The sequence below is a fragment of the Pristiophorus japonicus genome, chromosome 20 (assembly GCF_044704955.1).
Source record: "Pristiophorus japonicus isolate sPriJap1 chromosome 20, sPriJap1.hap1, whole genome shotgun sequence".
Taxonomy (NCBI): domain Eukaryota; kingdom Metazoa; phylum Chordata; class Chondrichthyes; family Pristiophoridae; genus Pristiophorus; species Pristiophorus japonicus.
This window is the reverse complement of record NC_091996.1, coordinates 47,788,200-47,812,477: the sequence shown is the minus strand read 5'-3', so window position 1 is coordinate 47,812,477 and position 24,278 is coordinate 47,788,200. Positions and strand designations below refer to the sequence as shown.

General features: G+C 42.1%; 1 protein-coding gene across 2 annotated transcripts in view; it reads left to right on the top strand.

Moving 5' to 3' along the window:
* The window catches only part of LOC139232516 (astrotactin-2), a 1,052,969-nt gene that overhangs the window by 76,700 nt on the left and 951,991 nt on the right, over nt 1–24,278 (top strand). For both annotated transcript variants that reach the window (XM_070862850.1, XM_070862851.1), the window contains exon 2: nt 13,148–13,298. In XM_070862850.1, the coding sequence (XP_070718951.1) occupies nt 13,158–13,298 (141 nt within the window). In that variant the 5' untranslated portion in view covers nt 13,148–13,157. The remainder of the gene's footprint in view (nt 1–13,147; nt 13,299–24,278) is intronic.

Below are 24,278 nucleotides of genomic sequence, written 5' to 3'. Positions count from 1 at the left end.
CGAGCATCAGGTCCTGCTCAAACCCGCAGGACACGCTGGAAGGGCAGGAGCATGCGTGCAGACTTCACTGCGCATGCGCACAGGTGCGGAACTGTTTTCGGCGCTGGCCTGTTGCTCCGCCCCTCACTTCAAACGGCACGCCACGCCAGGTCTCCGGGGACTCCAAAGAGCGGCCAGGATGGGGCCCCATTTTTCCGGCGCCCTTTCCAGCATGCAAAGTCGGTGCACTTTAGGTAAGTGCGCCGAAAAATGGGGTTGGGCAAAGTTGAGCCCCATAAATGGTGAAAGGATTGATGGTGTGATTAAAGGAACTGGTGATTTGATGCATTGGTTTCAAAGGCAAGCAAGCAACACTTCAGGTGTTTCATTAGTTACCGAAGAAGGCTATGTAAAATTTGTGAAAGAATGTATTTCTGCTCAAGCTTTTTGAGATGGAGTCCAATGTTTTTACTTATGATCATTTCCACTAGAATTTCCAATTAGGAGGAAATATGTGAGTTGGACCTGCTTTCTTGTTTATTTTTTCATTGAAAGATTTTTTGCCATTTCCACTTTTCTATATTGGACAGTTCAAAGGCTTGTACATGCAATACATTGAACACCAAATCATTCCTGGAGCTGAGCATAACTCTTTTTAATCATGATATGTAGAAATTTATAAACATTTACTTGCATGCCAGTAGTGCCCAGTTTCTGTGTTAAAGGTTTTGATGAAAAAGTCTTTGGCAGCTTTTTGACTCTTACTCAGAAAAGATGCCGTGCTATTAACTGCATTGTAACACATCATGTGTCATTTGCAAGTAATATGATTATGATGAAAATTTTTACTTATGCTTCTCTTCCCCAAATAATAATAGAAAATTTGGCAACTCTATATTTTCCCCATATTGATGACTGGCTTTCAAAGAAACTGTGAATTTGATGATATGGTTGTCCTAGCTAGTTTTTAAATGGATTACAGTAATCATTGGAACAGTGAAAGGTGTGCAGGGAGGTTCATGTCACAAGATGAAGCAAAGGAAAATCACAGAGCCGCATGGAGAGAGCTGGGGTGTATGATTAGCTTTGGAATGCTCTAGCAGTCAGGAACAGCGGCCGGAGGTGGAGCGAGCAGCGGCCTATAAAGGCCCAGCGGGAATCCAGACATCGGCAGCAGTCGGGAGCAGCGGCCGGAGGAGCAGTGAGCAGCGGCCTATAAAGGCCCAGCGGGAGTCCAGGGATCGGCAGCAGTCAGGAGCAGCGGCCGAAGGTGGAGCGAGCTGCAGCTGCAGGAGGGTCAGAAGTAAGAAAGAAGTAAAAAGTAATCAAAGGGTGACATCACAGCCAAGAGGGTAAGTGATTGGCTGGTTAAGTGGTGAGTAGTTTTCTTTTTATTTATCTTTCTTCTTGCTCTTAGCAATAAGAAATCTTGTCATTGTTGCCAAATTAAGTAATCTAAAGGTTAAGTCATGGCAGGAGAGCCCAGACCCGTGTCATGCTCCTCCTGTGCTATGTGGGAAGTCAGGGACGCTTCCAGTGTCCCTGACGACGGCCTGTGCAGGAAGTGTATCCAGCTGCAGCTCCTGACATACTGCATTGCGGCACTGGAGCTGCGCATGGATTCACTCTGGAGCATCCGCGATGCTGAAGATGTCGTGAATAGCATGTTTAGTGAGTTGGTCACACTGCAGGTAAAGGTTACACAGGCAGATAGGAAATGGGTGACCATCAGGAAGAGCCATGGAAGGAAGGTAGTGCGAGGGTCCCCTGCAGGCATCTCCCTCCAAAACAGATACACCACCTTGGGTATTGTTGGGGGAGAAGACTCATCAGGGGAAGGCAGCAGCAGCCAAGTCCATGGCACCAGAGGTGGCTCTGCTGTACAGGAGAGCAGGAAAAAGAGTGGGAGAGCTATAGTGATAGGGGATTCTATTGTAAGGGGAGTAGATAGGAATTTCTGCGGCCGCAAACGAGATTCCAGGATGGTATGTTGCCTCCCTGGTGCAAGGGTCAAGGATGTCTCGGAGTGGCTGCAGCGCATTGTGGAGGGGGAGGCTGAACAGCCAGCTGTCGTGGTACATATAGGTACCAACGATACAGGTAAAAAATGAGATGAGATCTTACAAGCTGAGTTTAGGCAGCTAGGAATTAAATTAAAAAGTAGGACCTCAAAGGTAGTAATCTTAGGATTGCTACCAGTGCCACATGCTAGTCAGAATAAGAATGGCAGGATAGCTAAAATGAATCTGTGGCTTGAGGAGTGGTGCAGGAGGGAGGGATTCAAATTCGTGGGATATTGGAACCGGTTCTGGGGGAGGTGGGACCAGTACAAACCGGACGGGTCTGCACCTGGGCAGGACCGGAACCAATATCCGAGGGGGAGTGTTTTCTAGTGCGGTTGGGGAGGGGTTAAACTAATATGGCAGGGGGATGGGAACGTATGCAGGGAGACAGAGGGAAGTAAAATAGGGGCAGAAGCAAAAGATAGAAAGAAGAAAAGTAAAAGTGGAGGGCAGAGAAACCCAAGGCAAAAATCAAAAAGGGCCACATTACAGCAAAATTCTAAAGGGACAAAGTGTGTTAAAAAGACATGCCTGAAGGCTCTGTGCCTCAATGCGAGGAGTATTCATAATAAGGTGGAAGAAATAACTGCGCAGGCAGCTATTAACGAATATGATATAATTGGGATTACGGAGACATGGCTCCAGGGTGACCAAGGCTGGGAATTCAACATCCAGGGGTATTCAACATTCAGGAAGGATAGACAGAAAGGAAAAGGAGGTGGGGTAGCATTAACATAGAAACATAGAAAATAGGTGCAGGACTAGGCCCTTCGAGCCTGCACCACCATTCAATAAGATCATGGCTGATCATTCCCTCAATACCCCTTTCCTGCTTTCTCTCCATACCTCTTGATCCCTTTAGCCGTAAGGGCCATATTTAACTCCCTCTTGTATATATCCAATGAATTGACACCAACAACGCTCTGCGGCAGGGAATTCCACAGGCTAACAATTCTCTGAGTGAAGAAGTTTCTCCTCATCTCAGTCCTAAATGTTCTGCCCCTTATCCTCAGACTGTGTCCCCTGGTTCTCGACTTCCCCAACATCGGGAACATTCATCCCGCATCTAACCCGTCCAGTCCCGTCAGAATCTTATATTTTTCTGAGATCCCTTCTCATCCTTTGTTGGTTAAAGAGGAAATTAACGTAATAGTAAGGAAGGACATTAGCTTGGATGGTGTGGAATCTGTATGGGTAGAACTGCGGAATACCAAAGGGCAGAAAACGCTTGTGGGAGTTGTATACAGACCACAATACAGTCGTAGTGAGGTTGGGGATAGCATCAAACAAGAAATTAGGGATGCATGCAATAAAGGCACAGCAGTTATCACGGGCGACTTTAATCTACATATGGATTGGGCTAACCAAACTGGTAGCAATACGGTGGAGGAGGATTTCCTGGAGTGTATTAGGGATGGTTTTCTAGACCAATATATCGAGGAACAAACTGGTGGGCTGGCCATCCTAAACTGGGTGATGTGTAATGAGAAAGGACTAATTAGCAATCTTGTTGTGCGAGGCCCCTTGGGGAAGAGTGACCATAATATGGTAGAATTCTTTATTAAGATGGAGAGTGACACAGTTAATTCAGAGACTCGGGTCCTGAACTAAAGGAAAGGTAACTTCGAAGGTATGAGACGTGAATTGGCTAGAATAGACTGGCGAATAATACTTAAAGGGTTCCCCAACGTAAAGGCAATGGCAAACATTTAAAGATCACATGGATGAACTTCAGCAATTGTACATCCCTGTCTGGAGTAAAAATAAAACGGAGAAGGTGGCTCAATCGTGGCTAACAAGGGAAATTAGGGATAGTGTTAAATCCATTGAAGAGGCATATAAATTGGCCAGAAAAAGCAGCAAACCTGAGGACTGGGAGAAATTTAGAATTCAGCAGAGGAGGACAAAGGGTTTAATTAGGAGGGGGAAAATAGACTATGAGAGGAAGCTTGCTGGGAACATAAACACTGACTGCAAAAGCTTCCGGATGTACTCGGGGACCGAGGGTCAAGTGAGAAGGAGGAACTGAAGGATATCCTTATTCGGCGGGAAATTGTGTTAGAGAAATTGACGGGATTGAAGGCCAATCAATCCCCAGGACCTGATATTCTGCATCCCAGAGTACTTAAGGAAGTGGCCCTAGAAATAGTGGATTCATTGGTGATAATTTTCCAGCAGTCTATTGACTCAGGATCAGTTCCTATGGACTAGAGGGTTGCTAATGGAACACCAATTTTTAAAAAAGAGGGAGAGAGAAAACAGGTAATTATAGACCGGTTAGCCTGACATCAGTAGTGGGGAAAATATTGGAATCAATTATTAAAGATGAAATAGCAGAGCACTTGCTAAGCAGTAACATGATCGGTCCAAGTCAGCTGGATTTATGAAAGGGAAATCATCCTTGACAAATCTTCTAGAATTTTTTGTGGATGTAACTAGTAGAGTGGACAGGGGAGAACCAGTGGATGTGGTGTATTTGGACTTTCAAAAGGCTTTTGACAAGGTCCCACACAAGAGATTAGTGTGCAAAATCAAAGCACATGGTATTGGGGGTAATGTACTGACGTGGATAGAGAACTGGTTGGCAGACAGGAAGCAGAGAGTCGGGATAAATGGGTCCTTTTCAGAATGGCAGGCAGTGACTAGTGGAGTGTCGCAGGGCTCAGTGCTGGGACCCCAGCTCTTTACAATATATATTAATGATTTAGATGATGGAATTGAGTGTAATATCTCCAAGTTTGCAGATGACACTAAACTGGGTGGCGGTGTGAGCTATGAGGAGGATGCTAAGAGGCAGCAGTGTGACTTGGACAGGTTAGGCGAGTGGGCAAATACATGGCAGATGCAGTATAATGTGGATAAATGTGAGACTATCCACTTTGGGGGCAAAAACAAGAAGGCAGAATATTATCTGAATGGCGGCAGATTAGGAACAGGGGAGGTGCAACGAGACCTGGGTGTCATGGTTCATCAGTCATTGAAAGTTGGCATGCAGGTACAGCAGGTGGTGAAGAAGGCAAATGGTATGTTGGCTTCATAGCTAGGGGATTTGAATATAGGAGCAGGGAGGTCTTACTGCAGTTGTACAGGACCTTAGTGAGGCCTCATCTGGAATATTGTGTTCAGTTTTGGTCTGCTAATCTGAGGAAGGACATTCTTGCTATTGAGGGAGTGCTACGAATGTTCACCAGACTGATTCCAGGGATGGCTGGACTGTCATATGAGGAGAGACTGGATCAACTGGGCCTTTACTCCCTGGAGTTTAGAAGAATGAGAGGGGATCTCGTAGAAATGTATAAGATTCTGATGGGATTGGACAGGTTAGATGCAGGAAGAATGTTCCTGATGTTGGGGAAGTCCAGAACCAGGGGACATAGTCTTAGGATAAGGGGTAGGCCATTTAGGACTGAGATGAGGAGAATCTTCTTCACTCAGAGAGTTGTTAACCTATGGAATTCCCTGCCGCAGAGAGTTATTGATGCCAGTTCATTGGATATATTCAAGAGGGAGTTAGATATGGCCCTTACGGCTAAGGGGATCAAGGGGTATGGAGAGAAAGCAGGAAAGGGAATGATCAGCCATGATCTTCTTGACTTGTGGTGCAGGTGCGAAGGACCGAATGGCCTACTCCTGCAACTATTTTCTATTTTTCTATATTTCTATACATATGTGAAGAGAAAAAGATAATTGAAGACAAATGTAGGTCCCTTGCAGTCAGAATCAGGTGAATTTATAACGGGGAACAAAGAAATGGCCGACCAATTGAACAAATACTTTGGTTCTGTCTTTACGAGGGAAGACACAAATAACCTTGCGGAAATACTAGGGGTACGAGGGCTTAGCGAGAAGGAGGATATGAAGGAAATCCTTATTAGTCAGGAAATTGTGTTAGAGAAATTGATGGGATTGAAGTCCGATAAATCCCCAGGGCCTGATAGTTTGCATCCCAGAGTAATTAAGGAAGTGGTCCTAGAAATAGTGAATGCATTGGTGATCATTTTCCAACAGTCTATCGACTCTGGTTCAGTTCCTATGGGTTGGAGGGTAGCTAATGTAATACCACTTTTTAAAAAAGGAGGGAGAGAGAAAACGGGAAATTATAGACCGGTTAGCCTGACATTAGTGGTGGGGAAAATGTTGGAATCAATTATTAAAAATGAAATAGCAGCGCATTTGGAAAGGAGTGACAGGATCGGTCCAAGTCAGCATGAATTGATAAAAGGGAAATCATGCTTGACAAATCTTCTGGAATTTTTTGAGGATGTAACTAGTAGAGTGGACAAGGAGAACCAGTGGATGTGGTGTATTTGGACTTTCAAAAGGCTTTTGACAAGGTCCCACACAAGAGATTAGTGTGCAAAATTAAAGCACATGGTATTGGGGGTAATGTATTGACGTGGATCGAGAATTGTTTGGCAGACAGGAAGCAGAGAGTAGGGATAAACAGATCCTTCTCAGAATGGCAGGCAGTGACTAGTGGGGTGCGGCAGGGCTCAGTGCTGGGACCCCAGCTATTTACAATATACATCAATGATTTAGATGAAGGAATTTAATGTAATATCTCCAAGTTTGCAGATGACACTAAGCTGGGTGGCAGTGTAAGATGTGAGGCGGATGCTGAGAGGCTGCAGGTGACTTGGACAGGTTCGGTGAGTGGGCAAATGCACAGCACATACAGCATAATGTGGATAAATGTGAGGTTATCCACTTTGGTGCAAAAACGTGAAGGCAGAATATTATCTGAATAGCGGCAGATTAGGAAAAGTGGGAGGTGCTACGAGACCTGGGTGCCATGGTACATCAGTCATTGAAAGTTGGCATGCAGGTATAGTAGGCGGTGAAGAAGTCAAATGGCATGTTGGCCTTCATAGCTAGGGGATTTGAGTACAGGATCCGGGCCTTGGTGAGACCTCACCTGGAATATTGTGTTCAGTTTTTGTCTCCTAATCTGAGGAAGGACGTTCTTGCTATTGAGGGAGTGCAGCGAAGGTTCACCAGACTAATTCCCAGGATGGCGGGGCTGACATATGAGTGGAGACTGGATCGACTGGGCCTGTATTCCCTGGAGTTTAGAAGAATGAGAGGGGTTCTTATCGAAACATATAAAATTCTGACGGAACTAGACAGGTTAGATGCAGGAAGAATGTTTCTGATATTGAGGAAGTCCAGAACCAGGGGTCACAGTCTAAGGATAAGAGGTAAGCCATTTAGGATCGAGATGAGGAGAAACTTCTTCATTCAAAACCTGTGGAATTCTCGACCGCAAAGAGTTGTTTATGCCAGTTCGTTATATATATTCAAGAGAGAGTTAGATATGGCCCTGATGGCTAAAGGGATCAAGGGGTATGGAGAGAAAGCAGGAAAGGGATACTGAGGTGAATAATCAGCCATGATATTATTGAATGGTGGTGCAGGCTCAAAGGGCCAAATGGCCCAATCCTGCACCTAGTTTCTATGTTTCTATGTTTCTAAAGAACTGGCACAATGGGCCAAATAGCCGATTTCTGTGCTATAAGGTTCCATGGTTCTCTGTGTTATGATTATGTAATGTTCATGCAAGTGCAATCATCTACTGAAATCAGAATTCCATCATATACAATTTGGGGTCATAGCACACTCTCAGGGACTGATCAAAAGCCAAGGGGAGCTACTGCCAAAGGTGTAGAACCAGAAGGTGATATGGTTGTGGTAATGGTACCAATATATCTTTGTGATGCACAGAGTCTTCCATGAGATCATTTGAGTCTCTAGAAATCCATGAGAATCACAAAAAAATGTAATGTTACTTGGGTTTATCTTATGTTGTACCAATCAAGTCTTTGTTCTGTTAAAGAATCTCTAGCACAATAAATTCCTTTACATTTATGTAAAGGACTCACTGACTTTGAGTTTAGTGACTAATCGGGTAGCTTAACATTGACAAGCATTATCTGGTAACATGTTTCTTGACAGTACGATGTTTCTTGACAGTAACACTTGGTTACTTATTCACTTTTCTGGGTTTTCAAGTAGTGAATTAGTAGTTAACTAACAGTGCAACATAAAAATTATCCACTTGTAATTTCGGAAGGCCACAGATGACTTCCCAGATTACCAGGTGTTATCAGTAGAGCCTGCTTAAATCCTTTGGCTTCATTCTTTCTCAACTAGTCCAGACCAACTCTGACATCATGGATTGCACATACAAAACATAGGGGGAAAGCAAAATGTAATGTGGCAAACGGATGTGAGAAATGGACAAACTATAGAAAGGGCTAGAGCCTGAAAATCTATATGAAAGGAAGAATAATGAAAAGAAGGAAAAAAATATCATATTGATATAAAGGCCTTTAAAAGCCTTGTAACATCTCTTTGTCACATTTTAGACATACTTTTGTCACACCTAATTTATTACAATCAGCCCAAATTTATTCCAACATTTAATTCAAATGTATACAGCAATATGATTTTGCCATACCTAATCGGATCATTATTCCAATGTGATTGATTTCCAGCCCTGGTTTCCATTTTTTGAAGAGTTGCAGCAGACCACAGACAGCCTAGAAGCAGTTGAACATCTTCAAACAGAGTATTAATGTGGGAAAGTTTTAACTTTTTAAACAATGATTCTTGTACTTTAATTTACACTTCTACCGCCTGCACTTTGCAGATACAAAGCAATATTAAAAAATGTTTCAGCTTCCTCTTTTCAAGGATGCATTATTTTCACACTATCTGCAACGTGTTCACTGATCTGTCAATCAAACAAAGCCAGAATTCTAAAAGAACGCACATTAATTTGAAGAATTTAGGACACCTTTCAGCCTCAAAGCGACTCACAGCTGCATTCCGTTTTACATAATAGGCCATATTTTGCTGTAATAAACATAACGGTGCGATAAGTCTTAATTACTGCTAAACAACCTCTCTGGCAATGAAAATTAACGTTTACAAGTGTGGAGTCTCATTCCTTCAGGTTTTAATTGCTGTTGGAGATTTTTTTTAAAACGAAATCAATTTTTTAAAATTTCTGTCTCTTTTATCACTCAATTCCATCTTTCTTTCCCTTTCTTTGTTTTGCTTTCTGTACCTGATTTGACATTGAATTAAATATTGAACTGACACTTCCTGGTTCAGAATCTGCACTGCTCTTTAACAATTCTTTAATCCGATTGGTTAAGAAGATACGCAATTGCTTTCCCTGCTCACGCAGGTCCCAGATGCACTGTTGAGGGTGCCGCGCTGTTTTGGCTTTCTGATTTACAGTAAGTTCCACAGCAAAATCTCATAGAAAGTCTGTGAGCAAGTGTGAGTGTATGAAGAGCTGGCACGGAGAGCAAAATCTGTGTCAATATAACTTACTGTTCTTATAATGCGGTGCATACTCTAGCTTGCTGTGCATAGTCAGTCTGTGCGTGTGTGTGTGTGTGTGTGCTTGTTTGCCTTTTAGGGGATAACTTCAGGGCTACTGATTGAAAGTGACTGAATAATAGAAATATAATTTTTAATTAGATATTTTCTGATTTCTTTTTACGAGTGCTCTACACAGTACTGTCAATTGTTCTGTGAAAGCTCTTTAATATTTATTTGCTCCCAACCTACGACGAGCCTAATCTTGTTTAATTCATATTTTTATTGCTGACATGTCAGTGCTATTTATGTGTTTTAATACTTCCTAGCACAGAATCTTTTGCTGTTTTAATATAAATAAATGCAACCTGTTCTTCCTTTTCTTTATCTTCCACGGCCTGCTCCCGGAGAAGCTTGCTTAGCCTGTACCATTAGCAAGAAGCCAGGGAGAGAATCCTACTTTACCTGCACCATTGCTGAGAGGCCTACACCATTGCCAACTGTATTTCCTTTTTATTTATATGTTACAGTTTCTCCCCATTCTGTAGACACCTTTTTCAATCATGGGGCCTGTATATTTATGCAAACCATTCTATTATCATGCCCTAATTTATTTAATTCATTTCACCCAATTTTCAGTCACCCAATGTCCTTTTCAATTCATTAAGCTTGTTAATTTATTTAATTAACTTTGTACGTGATAATTTCCCAACCCTTAATTATTATTTTTTTCACACAGTTCTTTGTTTATTCCATTGATTTATATACAACTCACATAAGAATGCAGAGTCAAAAAATTCACTCCACAAAATACTATTAAAAATTCCACGATACCATGTAATGATTAAGATTTCACTTTCAGCACCATGAATCAGCGGCATTTGTAATACTTTGTTCATGACAAGGTATAGCACCCTATTAGAATGCAGCACATCTCTTGAATCACTACATGCAATACCACAGCAGATAGAATCATAGAATAATACAGCACTGAAGGAGGCCATTCAGCCCATCGAGCCTGTGCCAACTCTCTGAAAGGGCTAACAATTAGTAACCTGCTTTTTCCCCATAGCCCTGCAACTGTTTCCCTTTAAAGTGTGTCTATATCACATATATATTCCGTCTTTGAGTGGGGGAGGGGGGCGGGGAAGCAAGACTACAAAGTATGCCAGTCATTTTTGGTGTTTTTACTGATCTGATAACCTTGCCTTTTCCCAGCTAGAAAGCAACAAGTAGCCAATCTAAAGAAACTCTCGATAGCAGCTAATTGTTCAGGGCCTATTCAGACTACTTCCCCACATTGAAGTAGCTGTTAATGAACAGACCAGCCTAGCAGCTAAACATCATAATTCTGGGCCTCAGTAAGCAAAGCTACTGGAGGTCAGTGGAATAAAATAAATAACAGATTCACATATATCTAGACATGGCCACTGGTTTCAATTAAGCCAGAGAAGGTTCATTTCAATTAGAAGGGAGTATACATGAAGATGAAAAGGAAAGACTGAAATGACCAAAAGCAAAGTATGAATTAATTCAGATTCCAATCAGGTATAGGGTACTGCAATTTGCATCCTAAGACACATCATTTGTAACAAGTTGATTTAATGGCTATGCAGTAGCTTCTTTGAGAATGTTTGTAGTGTTGTGCACATTTGAATTATGATACGTTTCTTTTGCCAGAGTTAATTAACCTGATGTTATAAAAGGCAAAGATGTGCAGTAATATTTAGAAAGTTCATTTTAAAAGGACAATTTTGGTGTCATTTAATCAAGCTGTTATGACTGCCACTTCAACCTGCTTGCAGTTGCTGTCAGAACTTTGTTTAATTATATAAATTAAGTCAGGCCTTCAGTCTTGACCCTGATCAAATCTGAGCAGGTAAAGTAGTATTAAGCCAAGTAAAATGAGCAACCTGCTGTCCCCATGAGCTCCAGCATCTTACGGTGTTACTGGGGTGACTGCATTCATTCTTTTGTTTATTTTCCCATTAACTTTTGTAAGATGACGCTGTGTTTTTAATCAGTCTGTGCAGAATGTTCACAATTAGTGACCGGATGAAGTGAGAACTAAAGATTATCATTGAAGAGGATGTGTATCATTCACATTAAGGATTGCTTTGTGCAGTAACCGTTGCTGATCGACAGTATTGTATATTCCCCTGTAGTCTGTCAGAGTAATAGCTGACATTAGTTCGCATCAACTCATATGATACTTTCGCCATTATGGCTCTCTCACTTTCACTAAACTGTTTTGTTGTGGTCAGTCCTTGCTGTATAACTCTAAACAAGTAAGATATCCTTTTGTTGTACTCCCAGATTGAATAACATATACTTAGCAATGATATAAAGGTGGTAATACAGTTTTGGGTGTCTAACGTCCCAATAATATACTTAACTCTGTTACCTGACAATATAGAATATATTTTTGAGACTCCACTATTTTATTTTTCCTTTGCCCATTACTTCTCAATTCTGTTGTGCAACATCTACTCATAAGCATCCAACAATGTTTCTCTGAAAACGACTGCCAGGAGTTGTGAGCACAAGGATGACAATCTCTGTTTTTTGCTCCACTCAATTTGCGTTAATGTCTCGTCTTTTCTTGGTATCTCCCCACACTGGAATATCTGTGATCAACAACTCTGGCTGTGGGAATTGGCAAGTGTGAGCTCACATCCCAGCGTTCCATGGTGAAACATTCGGGTCTTTTTACTTGACATGTGGTGCCTGATTGATAACTAAATCTCCATGCTGAAGACATTTGTTTCTTTACATCTTTATATATTCTTATTCCTACGGTCAAAGTGGTCATTTGGCCTTCTGGATTGGTAAGTGGCCATGTCAGCACTTTGGCTGTACGATTTTAACTTGCAAGAAACAATGAGTAAATAATGCTATTGAAGACGTAGTAAAATATTCCTGTTCTGTCCAAAAGGACATCATTCTCATTTAAGCAATTAATCTGTTGTGGGAAAGATGGGCTTTGTGCAGGGACTGTGACACCGCGGTGACATACATTAGCTACAAGTATCTTAACAGGGAAGCATTGTCATGAGAACCCAGATTGCATAACTTAAGCAATTAATTTCTGAATGATTATGATATCTTAAAAAGGAACTATTCATTTATTTTTTCTACATTTTTAATTAGTTATACTGTTCATGATCCTACCCCAGACTACGACTATTAATTGAATTCAGCAATAGTTTAATTTCCCAAAATTGGTTAGGATATTGACAGGAAAAAAATCCTCCTGAACAGTAAATGTTCGGCCATTTTGAAATGAGCCTTCAAGATCCAATGAAAAAGGGTTTACAACCACTTCCAGTGAACACAGGATGCAGCAAGTTTAATGTCTTTCTGAATATTTTCATTCAGAATTCATTGGACCTTATGGCATTGCTGGAATTTTACTGATTTTTTATTTTCTTTCTAATGGCTTTAAAATTCAGTTGATATACACCAACAAAAAGGGATGCGGTATCTTGAAGATACCGAGTGCAGTCAATTTTGAATAATCTCATACACCGAGGAGATAGCAGAATTTAAATTTTCACATGAGTAGTTATGCTTCTAAATGGTCTAATTTAGACTGGCAGTCTCTGATCAATTAAACTGTTTGAAACATTAAACATGTTGTCTGGACTGATGAAATAGATGAATGAGATTTGCAGTGTGTGTTGTCAAGCCTTTTTACTCTTGGGTTAGTTGCTGTTGAGGTCAGTTTAACTCTGCGACATTATTCTAACATGTTCATTTTTGGTATTGTCCTAAAGGGAGGAAGCTATGCGATCTACATATTTTGAAACCCCTGATGACCTCTTGTCCTCGTTTGGCCCTGTGCGTGACTGCTCCCGGGATAATGGAGGTTGCACAAGAAATTATCGCTGCGTGACTGATCGAAAGGTTGACTCCACGGGCTGTGTGGTATGTTGTGAAACCGCATCATCAATACTATCACAAAATGCACATTGCACAAAAAGTGCCATTGAAAGGAACGGTTCATTTATAGTTCACCCAAAAGGATTACAAAAGCATCAAGGGTAGCCTTAAGCTTAACTCTTGGTAAAAGTGCTAAAACTGACTCACTTCAAGTATAAGGTCAATTGTGAATGTTTCAGCAAAGTTGTAATTTTTATCAACCACAAGATGCTGCCAATCTCCAAATCTGCTAACTCGCCAGAGTGACCGATGTGCCCCAAGCCACGAGTGACTTGTCAGATGAATGTTGAGTGGCCCTTCCCAACAAATCAACCTGGTTGATGACTTATGAAGTCACACCACTTATTCTATCTCCTATATTCAGCCAGACTTTATTGGTTTCACATTGCCTCACTGGGAAGCGCTGGAAAATAACAATAATCATGATTGTACTGATTGTAGAAGAGCAGGGTTGTCTCTCTCGGTTTATTTGGTAGTTTGCCCGGTTACATGAATGGGAGCAGTAATTTGCTTAGCTGTTCAGACACAGCTGTTGCCCCCTTCCCCAAAAGTGTTGACTTTTGCTGGGATACAGTTCTGTGGTGCTACCAGCCATCTGCTGTGGATTCAGTGGCCTAGTGGTTATAATTGTGAGGTACAAGGTCATGAGTTCAAATCTCACCATGGCAAAAATTCAAACAAATCTGTTAATTTGTGCATGTCTATGAAAGTTGCTGGATTGTTGATATCTGATTGACTTGAGGGAAGTGATGAAACTGCCACTCATACCTGGTCTGGCCTATATGTGACCCTGGTCCACATTATGGCCGCGATTTTGCCTACTGAGGTAGGTTCGATGCGGCCAGTGTCTGTAGCGAGGTCTGTGCCCACTGCCAGCTCCATCACGCTCTGCTGAAGTGATCCTACGATGATTGGGTTTGTTAAGCCTGTCCAGCGAGGTTCCCGGCCAATTAAAAGGAAGCAGGTCTGATGCCGTCATTTGGTGATGCATTATCAGATGGTTTCCTTCAAGGGATCATGTCCAAATTGATTTTGACAGTTGTGCTATCAGTGTTCTACAGCATTAAGATGCTGCAAACACTGACAAGCACTGCAGAGAGGTGCACAGTTGCACCCAGGCGCTCCCATGACTCCCTGCATATGCTTCTGGAAGGAATCACAGCACACAGGGAGGTTCTCTTCCCTTCCAATGGACAGAAGAGATCTCCCCAGGAGGCCAACACAGCCTGGATGCACATTGCACAGGAGGACACAAGCAGGAGTGTTATCAGGAGGACCTGGCTGCAGTGGACAAACCTTTCAATGACCTGAATTGATCACAAAACATTACTGCAGAGCCACATTCAACCTCATCCTGCTGTGCCACTCATCTCATCCCCATCACTCTGCCTTCCCTAACCTACTCCTACAAATCCTCACTCACCTCCACCCATCCCTCTCTATCTACATTATCACATCCCCATCTCACTAGCTACCCCTCTCACTCACCCTCATTCTAGTGCAAGCATACCAACTAACAACACACAAGTGAATGCATAACCATTCTACTCGGAGGCAAGGGTGCTACCCACTAAGTAATAACTGACTTTGACATGAATTGTAGCCCCAACTGCTGAGCCAATGCATATCAATATCATTTGGCATTTCATTATGCTAAGTATATGATAATGTAGGGAAGATGAGTGATACCTTAAGCAAAGTATTCCTCTGTTATATCATTGTAAGCATGGCAGGAAGGTGTTCTACTGTTGTACAGATTGACGAGCAATATCACCCACAGAAAATCTTCTTGCTGTGTTTCTGATATTCCAAATTCACAGTGAGCAGTATTCAAGTCAAAAAAATCAGATGTCTCCAATAAAAATATTAGTGGGCATTTGACTGTTACCAAGAATAGAATCATGGAAAATTAGATTTTTCTGGTTTGTGTGAGTCACTTTATTGATCTGGGTGAGAGTTAACTGACATAATTTGCATTGTTATGAGGAAAGATGGACAGATCTAGCTTGGTACTGAAGTCTTATGGGTCTTATTAATTAAGAAAAAAATCATATTGCTCGGAATCACATTACAGAATGTCAGTGTATATCACATCAAAGATGAGCTTTATTGAATTGGAATTATCTTTGCGAGATGGTTCTTTTGGAGGTGAGGTAAATGTTCATCATGTTATTTAAATGTCAGACGCATACTGTCAAGCTAGATTCAGCATTAAGCACAGCGTTCTGTGGGGAGATTGGATTCATGCAAGGAAATATAATGAACTGAGCATATGCCACTAATAAAAGTTTACTTTATGGATCTGATTTTCAGATATAGTTCCACATCTGTACAGGATTCAGGTACAGTGGCAACTCTTCCCAAATTGCTGTTGGTGTTTTATGATGAATTCCTTTGAATTTGATCTAAACCTATTGGATATATGTGTGCATCACATAATCTGATGGATGTGAGGCCTTGTATATCAACTATTAATTAATTCAATCTCAAACAAATGAGATCTATGATTGGACTGAGAAACAGCAGCCCCGTAACATAATAATCTCAATTAAGCATTCACATTCACTTAAAGCCAACTGCGCCTGTACCAATTAAAGCAATCCCAGTGCAACTCTGGGTGTAATTACTGGAAGGGACGCAGAGGTACTTTGATGACTGGAACATTGACATTTCCGTGTGTCTCTGTGGCTTTCCTTGAATAAGTTAAGACAGTTCAGATTTCCTGAGCACAACAGGAACCTCATGCTTATGTGAAATCGGTGCTGTTGGGGTAATGTGATAAACAGCTGAATTCCTTTCAAGGATCCCTCCTTAGATTTGTCACAAGTTTAGAAAACAATCTTCAATAGCTGTTCAGCCCTTCCATTGGATCCGATCTTTCAAATTACTTCAATGTCATGCACAGTGCTCCCAGTTTCTTTTGGGCTTTTGTATTCTCCCATGTCCCCCTTTCAATCTTTATTGGGCACAGCCGCATAGTGGTTTTGTTAGTAGACTAGTAATCTGGAGATTGGGACATGATCCGGAGACATGAGTTTAAATCCCACAATGGCAGCTAAGGAATTTAAATTCAGTTATATAAATTTGGAATGAAAAATTAGCATCAGTAATGTTGACCATGCAACTACCAGATTGTCATGAAAGCCCATCTGGTTCACTAATGTCCTTTTAGAGAAGGAAAACTGCTGTCCTTAACTGGTCTGGCCTTTCTGCAACTCCAAAGCCACAGTTGACTCTTAACTGCCCTCTGAAATGGCCTAACAAGCCACTCAGTTGTATTCACACCACCTTCTCAAGGGTAATTAAGGATGGGTAATAAATGCTGGCCTTACCAGTGACGCCCACATTCACGTTCACAATGAATTAAAAAAACTTTGTTTCTCTCGGGTATTCTTTCAATTTAAATTTTTGCTTCACTCGTTGTTCCCCTTTCTAGCTTCCCTGATGTCCCTTTCTCATTTTATTTCACTCAGGTACTTCCTTTTAAATTTGAATTGGTTCCTTCTCTTTTGAACTAGCCTTCTGCCTGGTGACCAATCTTCTTTCAGTCCTTTAAAGTTAGCTGATCTCCGCTGCTAATCACATCGCACTAAAGTTTGGCAAAGTGGATTCTCCAGCGACAAAGTGTGACACATTTTTTTTGCATAATTTGTTACTTTGCCTTCAAAATACCAGCAGCTACCAGTGGAGTCGGTCTCTACTTTGTTCTTTTCCCTTTTTCTGAGTAGTACATTCAGTTTGTCAACATGGTACTTTTAATGGAATTTGCATAGTGCTGTCAATTCTACTACTTTAGTTGTTAAATCCTTGCTAGCATTTCTCTGTTTCACTAAAGCAGAGTGACCTAATTGAGGTCTTTAAAATTGTGAAAGTTTTTGATAGAGTGGATACAGAGAGAATGTTTCCACTTGTGGAGAAGAGCACAACTAGAGGCCATCAATATAAGATAGTCACCAAGAAATCAAATAGGGAATTCAGAAGAAACTTCTTTACCCAGAGATTGGTGAGAATGTGAAACTCGCTATCACTGGAAAGAGTTGAGATAAATATCATAGATGCATTTAAGGTGAGGCTAGATAAGCATATGAGGGAGAAGGAAATAGAGGGTTATGCTGATAGAATTGGATGAAGAAAGACTGGAGGAGCATAAACACCGGCATGGTCTACTTAGGCTGAATGGCCTGTTTCTGTGCCGTATATCCTATGTAATCTTACATCTATCATTAACAGCTTAGATTTTCTATCATGTGTCTATGCATCCTGTGCTCCATTTTGGGGGGATTGTGTACTTCTCCTGGACCTCTACCACATCCTCAAAGCATTGACAAAGGATGACCCATTTCTGTAACCTCTTGCCACACGCTTTGCCTGCTTTGCATTGTTGAGTGTCATCCTACTCCACCACAGGGTCTGTTTGCATCACCGTAAGGGGATATCTAAGGATTAAATTGAACATTTACATATCCTAAATTATGCTCATACACTGTATTAAATGAGTTTATGCAAATATTGGCCCGGTTTACAGTTTTAATGATGTATGAAATTATTATTAAAAAATTACATTTTTATTGAGTTTGGTGGAATGAAGGTAATTATGAATAAAATTCCAATTCTATTAATTGTATAACTCTTACATTACGGGATTCCATTGCATATCATTAGGGGATTTCCTTCAGAAATGATTGAAATGGAATTCTCTTTTGTCATTGGAAGACCGGGACCACGTGATCCCAGGTACGTTTCGTCACCGCCAGCGTCCCTGGGATCGATGGGCCATCACACTGCCCTCCGCATTGAGGTTTGAGACTGCAGCTTTTCGCAGCTTGGGCAGCAGGAGATACTTTCGTACTTGTTTTGCAGGTAGGGGGCGTACTCCGGAGATACACGTTTGACCGCAATTTCTAGCCTACTGTTCCAAATGAAGGGAACTTTGGGTGGCAAATAGACTGACGTATACGTTCGAGATGATATCAAGCTTCACCTATAATCTCTATTGCTATTTTTTCACTGCAATAAATTGGTTGTAACCCAGTTGGGGCTTTTGAATCTGTTTCGATAAAAGCGAATACTTATGATTGACATTTCACAGCTCCAGCAACAAATTAATATTACAGATTCCCTGAAGCCAATGTTCAAAAATTCCAATACACTGTGAAAAGTCAAATGTAATTATTAAAATATACTTTCTGAATTAAGAACATAAGAATTAGGAGCAGAAGTAGGCCATACGGCCCTTGAAGCCTACTCCGCCATTCAATAAGATCCTGCAAATCCCCTGGGAGGATAGACGCACCAACATCAATGTTCTCGATCAGGCCAACAACCCCAGCATCGAAGCACTGACCACACTCGACCAGCTCCATTGGGTGGGCCACATTGTCCACATGCCCGATACAAGACTCCCAAAGCAAGCGCTCTACTCGGAAGTCCTTCACGGCAAGAGATCCCCAGGTGGGCAAAGGAAACGTTTCAAGGACACCCTCAAAGCCTCCTTGATAAAGTGCAACATCCCCATCAATACTTGGGAATCCCTGGCCAAAAACCGCCCTAAGTGGAGGAAGAACATCCGGGAGGGTGCTGAGCACCTCGAGTCTCGTCGCCGAGAGCATGCAGAAAACAGGCGCAGGCAGCGGAAGGTGTGTGCGGCAAACCAGGCTCCCCACTCGCCCTTTCCTTCAATGACTGTCTATCCCACCTGTGACAGAGACTGTAATTCCCATATTGAACCGTACAGTCACCTGAGAACTCACTTTGAGAGTGGAAGCAAGTCTTCCTCAATTTTGAGGGACTGTCTTTGATGATGATGGCCGACCTACGACCTCAACTCCACCTTCCCACACTATTCCCATATCCCTTGATTTCCCCTAGAGTCCAAAAATCTATCTATCTCAACCTTGAATATGCTCAACGACTGAGCATCCACAACCCTTTGCGGCAGAGAATTCCAAACATTCACACCCCTCTGAGTGAAGAAGTTTCAGTCTGAAAAGGCCGACCCCTTATCCTGAGACTCTGCCCCCTAGTTCGGGACTCTCCAGCCATGGGAAACAACCTCTCAGCATCTATCCTGTCAATCCCCCTCAGAATCTTATCTGCTTCAGTGAGATCTCCTCTCATTCTTTTAAATTCCAAAAAGTATTGGCCTAATCTACTCAATCTCTCCTCATAGGACAACCCTCTCTTCCAAGGGATTAGTCTAGGGGACCTTCGTTAAACCGCCTCTAAGGCAAGTATATCCTTCCTTAGATAAGGAGACCAAAACTGTACATAGTACTTTAAGTGTGCTCTCACCAAAGCCCTGTACAATTCTAGTAGCACTTCCTTACTATTGTATGCTAACCCCAGTAATAAAGGCCAACATGCCATTTGCCTTCCTAATTGCTTGCTATACTTGCATGCTGTCTCTCTCAATGTTTCCTGTACAAGGACACCTAAATCTCTCTGAATACCAACATTTAATAGTTTATCACGTTTCAAAATATTCTGTTTTTCTATTCTTCCTACCAAAGAGAATAACCTCACATTTCCCTACATTATACTCCATCTGCCACCTTATTGCCCACTCATTTAACCTGTTTACATCTCTTTGCAGGCTGATATTAATTACTTTAGCTTCTTCACTCTCATTAACCCCTTGGTTCCCTAATATTTTTGGAATACATTTTGTATCTTCTACTGTGAAGACAGATACAAAATTTGTGTTCAAAGCTTCTGCATTTCCTTGTTCCCCAATATAAGTTTTCCTTTCTCAGCATCTAAGGAACCAATGCTTGCTTTTGCTACTCTCTTCCTTTTTACTTACTCTTCTTCGCAACATTATAAGCCTCTTCATTTAATCTAATACTATCCTTAACTTCTTTAGTTAGCCATGGTTGGATCACTTTTCCCATGGATTTTTTTAATTTCTCAATGGCATCTATACTCGTTGAGAATATTAGAATATTTCTTTAAATATTTCCCCTACTTATCTACGGCGTTAGAAGGGAGAAGGGGGATGTGCATAGTGAGGGATACAAGGAAGCAATCATAACACCAAGGAGCTAGCTTCTGTCATCAAAAGGACTACAAATAGAGTCCACTGCAAATTTTTCTACATTGATAAGATTTAACAGTTAAAACAGTGTGTTTTTCATATCTGAATACATGCAGTAATACTGGCTGAACCATATCTGCCACACCTGCTCACTACTCCAGGATCATCCTGGAATGGAAAGATAACTCCTGGCTTCTAGCCCTGAACTCATCTCTTTCTGTCCTATCTCTCCCCCCATCTTCCCCCTCCCCCTGCACACCCACGCCCTCTCTGAGCTCATCTTGTTCATGAGACCCACTTACTGCAGTCTCGACCCTATTCTCACTAAAGTGCTGACTAACCAACTTCCTTTCATAGCCCTCATGCTAGCTGATATTGTAAATGGTTCTGTGGGACTCTGTATTTCATTGGGCTGACACTCCCATTATCCAGTGTAGCTAGAATCTGTTTTGCATTTCAGTTGTGATTCCATTGTATCTAATTTGAAAAAGAAAATGATGTGGGCACAAGTCAGCATGAAGGCGACTGCACCCAGAGTTGCACTGGACAATATTTAATTTTTTGACAACAGTTTTCCACGCAACAAAAAAAATTGACACAATACTCAACTAATGTGATGCTCAGATATATGTGTATTGCTGGGGAATAGAGGGCAGAAGGGTAGGGTTATTCTGGTGAAGAGAACACTCAGGAAATTGTGATGAGAAATAATTCCCCAACTTTCAGTCAAATAAAATTATCAGAAAATTGAGAACAAATTGCAGGTCGAAGGATTGTTCAATTGCATGTTGAGGGATAGAGCAGTTTCTGAAGTTCTTTACTCCAGCTGAATGATTTGATATGTGCACTGCTGGCTCCAGTGGCCTTTGCTTTCAGGGAGCCCTGACAGATGAATGGCGTCCGGAGATTCCTTGTGACAAAAAAGATGCATCGTGTGCGTATAGATTGCTTGAAACCTATTAACAGGAGCTGATGGTACAAGATTAGCTGTCTGAAAACAAAACTTGTTTGGCTGTGATTGATTGTATTAATGATGGAACTCTTTGAGAGATTGGAGTCCACACGTGCCTTTGTGTGCCATGCACACTGATCCATTGCTTCACGAAGAATGGATTACGTTTTTATGTTTGATGCTGGTGAATTTTTACATGGATACTTTTTAGATTGTTCCTTGAAAGGCTGCATTTCCATTTTTCTGCAGGATAAATGCAGTTAGTTATTTATCGGATGTGTATGCAATATTTGCAGAGATGATAGTGTCAGGTAGTTATTAATACATTCAATATGGGGTGACACACTGTGTCAGTATCACTGCATGTATTCAGATATGCAAACCACACTGTTTGAATTGTTAAATTTTACCAATGTAGAAAAATTTGCAGCGGACCCTATTTGTAGACCTTTTGCTGACAAGATGTTATGATTGCTTCCTGATATTCCTCACCATGCACATCCCACTTCTCCCTTCCAACCCCACTTCATTCTACATACGTCCTTGAAAAAAACTCTCCCCCAAGGTGAGAGTACAACGGCACTTTCAAACTCGTCTGTGATCCTCCATTCACCACAATACTTTTGCAGGTACCAATCTGCTCAATCACACTCTCAACTTCACCTTTCATTCCCTTGTCCCTAGTAAAACCCTTACTTCATTCCACCCTGGCCATTCCCCTTGTTACGACCCCCATCTTCGCTGCCTTAAGTCCAAGCAACACAGATTTTGAACGTTTCAAGCGACAACTGGTTCAGCCATTCATCGGTAGATCTGGCTAGACCACATCTATCAAAACTGCTCACTACGCCATGTCGTCTTGGAATGGAAAGATAACTCCTAGCTTCTAGCCCTGAACTTGCATCTTTCTGTCTTATCTCTCACCCCCTCCCCTCCCCTCCCATATCTCCCCCCCCCCCCCCCCCCGGCACACCCATGCCCTCTCTGAGCTCATCTTGTTCATGAGACCCGCTTCCTGCTCCCTCGATCCTATTCCCACTAAAGTGCTCACTAACCTACTTCCTTTCATAGCCCTCATGCTAGCTGATGTTGTAAATGGTTCTCTCTCCTCGGGTACTGCCCTCCTCCCTTTCAAATCTGTTGTCATCACCCCCTCCTCAAATAAAAATCCTGGACCCCTTTGTGCTTGCAAACTTCCACCCATCTCCAGTCTCCCCTTCCTCTCAAGTCCTTGAACGTGTTGTCGCCTCCCAAATTCTCTCCAATCAGGTGTCTATCCTGTCAAAGCACTGAAATGACCCGAATCAAAGTCACAAATGACATCCTTGTAACTGTAACCGTGATGCACTATGCCTTCTCATCCTTTCGGCCTGTCTGAGCCTTTGACGGTTGACCACACCAGTGTAGACTTGATTGGACAAATAATCTGCCTCTCTGCTGTAACGTTCTATGATTTCCACATGCTGTGTAAAAGTTGTGTCAATGCAAGATGCATCAGCGAAGTTGCCATTTCTAGCTAGAACCAATAGAAGTACACTTCCCAGAGTACACCACAGCCACCCTTTGTTTATGATGCCCAGATAGTTAACAAATCTCATATGTGAGAGATAAGCACAATGGAAGCTTTAGTTTACACCCCTTTTTGGAATTGTTATACACTGGGAAAACCAAGATGAGCATTTACAAATAATAACATGGCACAAATGGCAGGAGGCAACATCAAAGACTGAGGACTGGATGTTGGGCTTTTCTGTTTTCGGGGCGAAAACAGAGGTGGGGCGGGAAAGTTACTGGCCGGGAATAGTTTGCGCTTTGGTAAGGAAGTTTCGGCATCTAGGCCCTGTGTCTGGGGATGTAGAGCGAAGGGAGGCGTTGCACACTTTTCGTGGAGGAAGGATGGGAAACTCGCGAACTAAAGTGCCAGGCCGCGTGCGCTCCGAGAGAGGCCTGGGGGTGGGGGTGGGGGGGGGGGGGTGCGGCATCCTTAAAAACAAACAAACAAAAAATTCCCAAAACATTGCCCACGCCACCACATCACACATTGCTAAAAAAATTACAAGAACAAACACTTGCACTTACCTTTGGAATACTTTGCCTTCCTCACCGTCGCTGGCATGGCTGATCCGCACTGATTTCCCAGGTGGTCATTGCGGGGGTTCTTCCAGGCAGACGGATCGGGCAAAAGGCCAATGTACTGCCGCTGTCGCAACGTGAGGTATTGCACACCTGGCGCAGCTCTTCCCGGCAGTGCTGCTGAGCGCCGCCACAAAACCAGACCGGAGGATCGCAATGGCACACAGGAGACCTGAACGCCGCCTTTCACGCCACTCCGGGGCGAAACCTATTATTTTTCAAGCATTTTATTCATTAAATAAAAATTCTGAGCTCATGGTGTTGTTTGGAATGAGATGTACTTATTTTGCTCAGGGTTGGGGGCTGATGTTTGCTCTGGGGCTAGAGGGGAATGTTCAAAGTATTTTAATGTTGACCTTGGACATTGCAGCCAGAATCAGTCCGGGTGGCTACAGGAGACTCAACCTCTCTTGCACCAATTAACAGCTACACTGGAGTGTCAGCCGAGATCCCTGGAGTGGGAATTGAACCCACAACCTTTTGGCTCAGAGGTAAATGTGCTATTCAGTGAGCCACAGCCAACACATAAATGAAGGACTTGCATCTTAAACTAATATTACAAATTCATCATGGAAGGGCAACAGATAATTATTTTACAATGTGAGCGACCGGAGTTAAGACATTTTTGTAAGGGAAGAACAAGCAAATGTTCTTGCATTTAAGGTAAGTTTTATAAAGTGGTTCGTAAATAGTACTTGAGTTCAGCTGTGATGATCTCCATGGTGAAATAGCCTGTGATGACATTCGCTCTCCAGGCTTACATAGAAAGTATTCCCACATGGTTAAAATGCTGCAGAACTGCCTGTATCCATGGAACTGTAGCCCAGAAAAAGTCAGCAATTGCAGT